The sequence below is a fragment of the Vigna radiata genome, unplaced genomic scaffold, assembly GCF_000741045.1.
Source record: "Vigna radiata var. radiata cultivar VC1973A unplaced genomic scaffold, Vradiata_ver6 scaffold_170, whole genome shotgun sequence".
Lineage (NCBI taxonomy): Eukaryota > Viridiplantae > Streptophyta > Magnoliopsida > Fabales > Fabaceae > Vigna > Vigna radiata.
This window is the reverse complement of record NW_014542552.1, coordinates 947,790-949,501: the sequence shown is the minus strand read 5'-3', so window position 1 is coordinate 949,501 and position 1,712 is coordinate 947,790. Positions and strand designations below refer to the sequence as shown.

At 40.8% G+C, this 1,712-nt stretch overlaps 1 protein-coding gene across 1 annotated transcript; it reads right to left on the bottom strand.

The window, feature by feature from the left end:
* Nucleotides 1–1,025: 1,025 nt before the first annotated feature.
* LOC106780299 lies at nucleotides 1,026–1,712 on the bottom strand. The gene has a single exon (XM_014668576.1). The coding sequence runs from the start codon at nucleotides 1,710–1,712 to the stop codon at nucleotides 1,026–1,028; it is 687 nt and encodes a 228-aa protein (XP_014524062.1).

The following is a 1,712-nucleotide window of genomic DNA, read 5'->3' as shown; positions in this document are numbered from 1 at the left end:
GAGGGATTTACCGCTCGGTCTTTGTTTTCAACTTTCTAGTTGACGAGAGGGATTTACCTCTTGGTTTTTTCTTCAACGAGAGGGATTTACCTCTCGGTCTTTAACTTCAGATAGTTCAGATTCTTCCTGGAAGACTGCTTTTGATTTATAATCCATGCTGTCTTTGATGTTATCGATAAGGACTAAGTGTTGCCTTTTAAACATTACGCTTCAAGAGAGCACAAAGATGTTTTTGCCAATTAAATGAATTTGATTCTAATTTGGTTGAACTTTTGCAGATATTGAATTTTGATGGGGTTCTTTTTAGAACTTTTGCCCATGTTGATGATGACTTGACAATATCCTGTTTTCCTGTTCTGAAATCTAAGACATGAGTGCTTATTTAAGCTTACTTGTATAATTGGAGGTGTCAGGATGCTGATTTATCCGTCAATGCGATTAACTTTGGGCGTCCGGATGATTGAGCACATGTGACTCGGTCATTGTCAGCTTTCTGGTTGACGAGAGGGATTTACCTCTCGGTTTTTTCTTTGAACGAGAGGGATTTACCTCTTCGGCCGAGAGGGATTCACCTCTCGGTCTTTTTCATTAGAGTTCCCTAAGAACCTCCTGGTTGACTTTTTACCGCTAATGAGCGAGCATGAATTGCTTTATTTATTTCATAACGAAAGCACAAGAAAACAATAAAAGTCTAAATAAACAAAAATAAAATTTAAACATAAAATTTATTATTTCTCTCCTCAATTGATAACTCCTTGAACCAATCGTTCACGATGACGACTGAGACTACGACTATAGCTCCGCCTTCGTTTGTCCTTCCGGTATGTCCATTCGGGACTTCTTTGCAAATATCCCTCCCTGGGGAGGCTTTTTCTTTCTTCTTTTATATACTTTCGTAGATGCCCTGCTTGGATGAGACTTTATATTTCATTCTTCAATGTCACGCATTCTTTTGTAGTATGTTCATGGTTCTGATGGAAGTAGCAGCTCTTCCTTTCGTCTACGTTTTTCGGAGATGTTTTCCTTCAGAATGTGAGAAGTTCAGCGTTTAGGGCTTCTTTGAGAACTTTTTCCCTAGGTGCATTGAGGGCTGTAAAATGGTTAAATTTAAATGTCCGGGGAAGCTCCCCACTTTTATCACTATTACCGAACAGTCGTTTGCCGTCCTTTCTACCTCCTCCCACATCAGCTTCTTGTTGCCGCTTTCTTTGTGAGATTCGCATTTCTTCCATGCGGATGAATTCAGCCACTCTTTCTTGGAGTTCTTCCATAATTTTTGGTGGTCGTGCATACAACTTTTCGGCAAAGTATCCTGGTCTCAGACATGAAGACAAATTGTTAATAATAAAAGAGTGATTGACCTCGTTTACCTGTCGTGCGGTTTCAGTATACCTTTTCATAAAGGCCTTCAAAGTTTCTCCTTTCTCCTGTTTAGTATTTACCAAGTCCGCCGGTGTTATTTCCTGTTTCCGATTGGAGGCATATTGTTTTTTAAATAGAGTCATGACGGTGCGGAAGCTGTCCACCGTATTAGGGGGTAGGGTGTAGTACCACTCTAGCGCTTCTCCTTTCAAGGATAAAGAGAAGGCCCTGCACTTGACCAGGTCGCTTTTGGAATAGAAGGCCATGGAGTCGATGGAATTTCTAAGGTGATATTCTGGGTCTGAATTGCCGTCAAACCTTTCTATCGGTGGTGGAGGCTGATCGGGCAT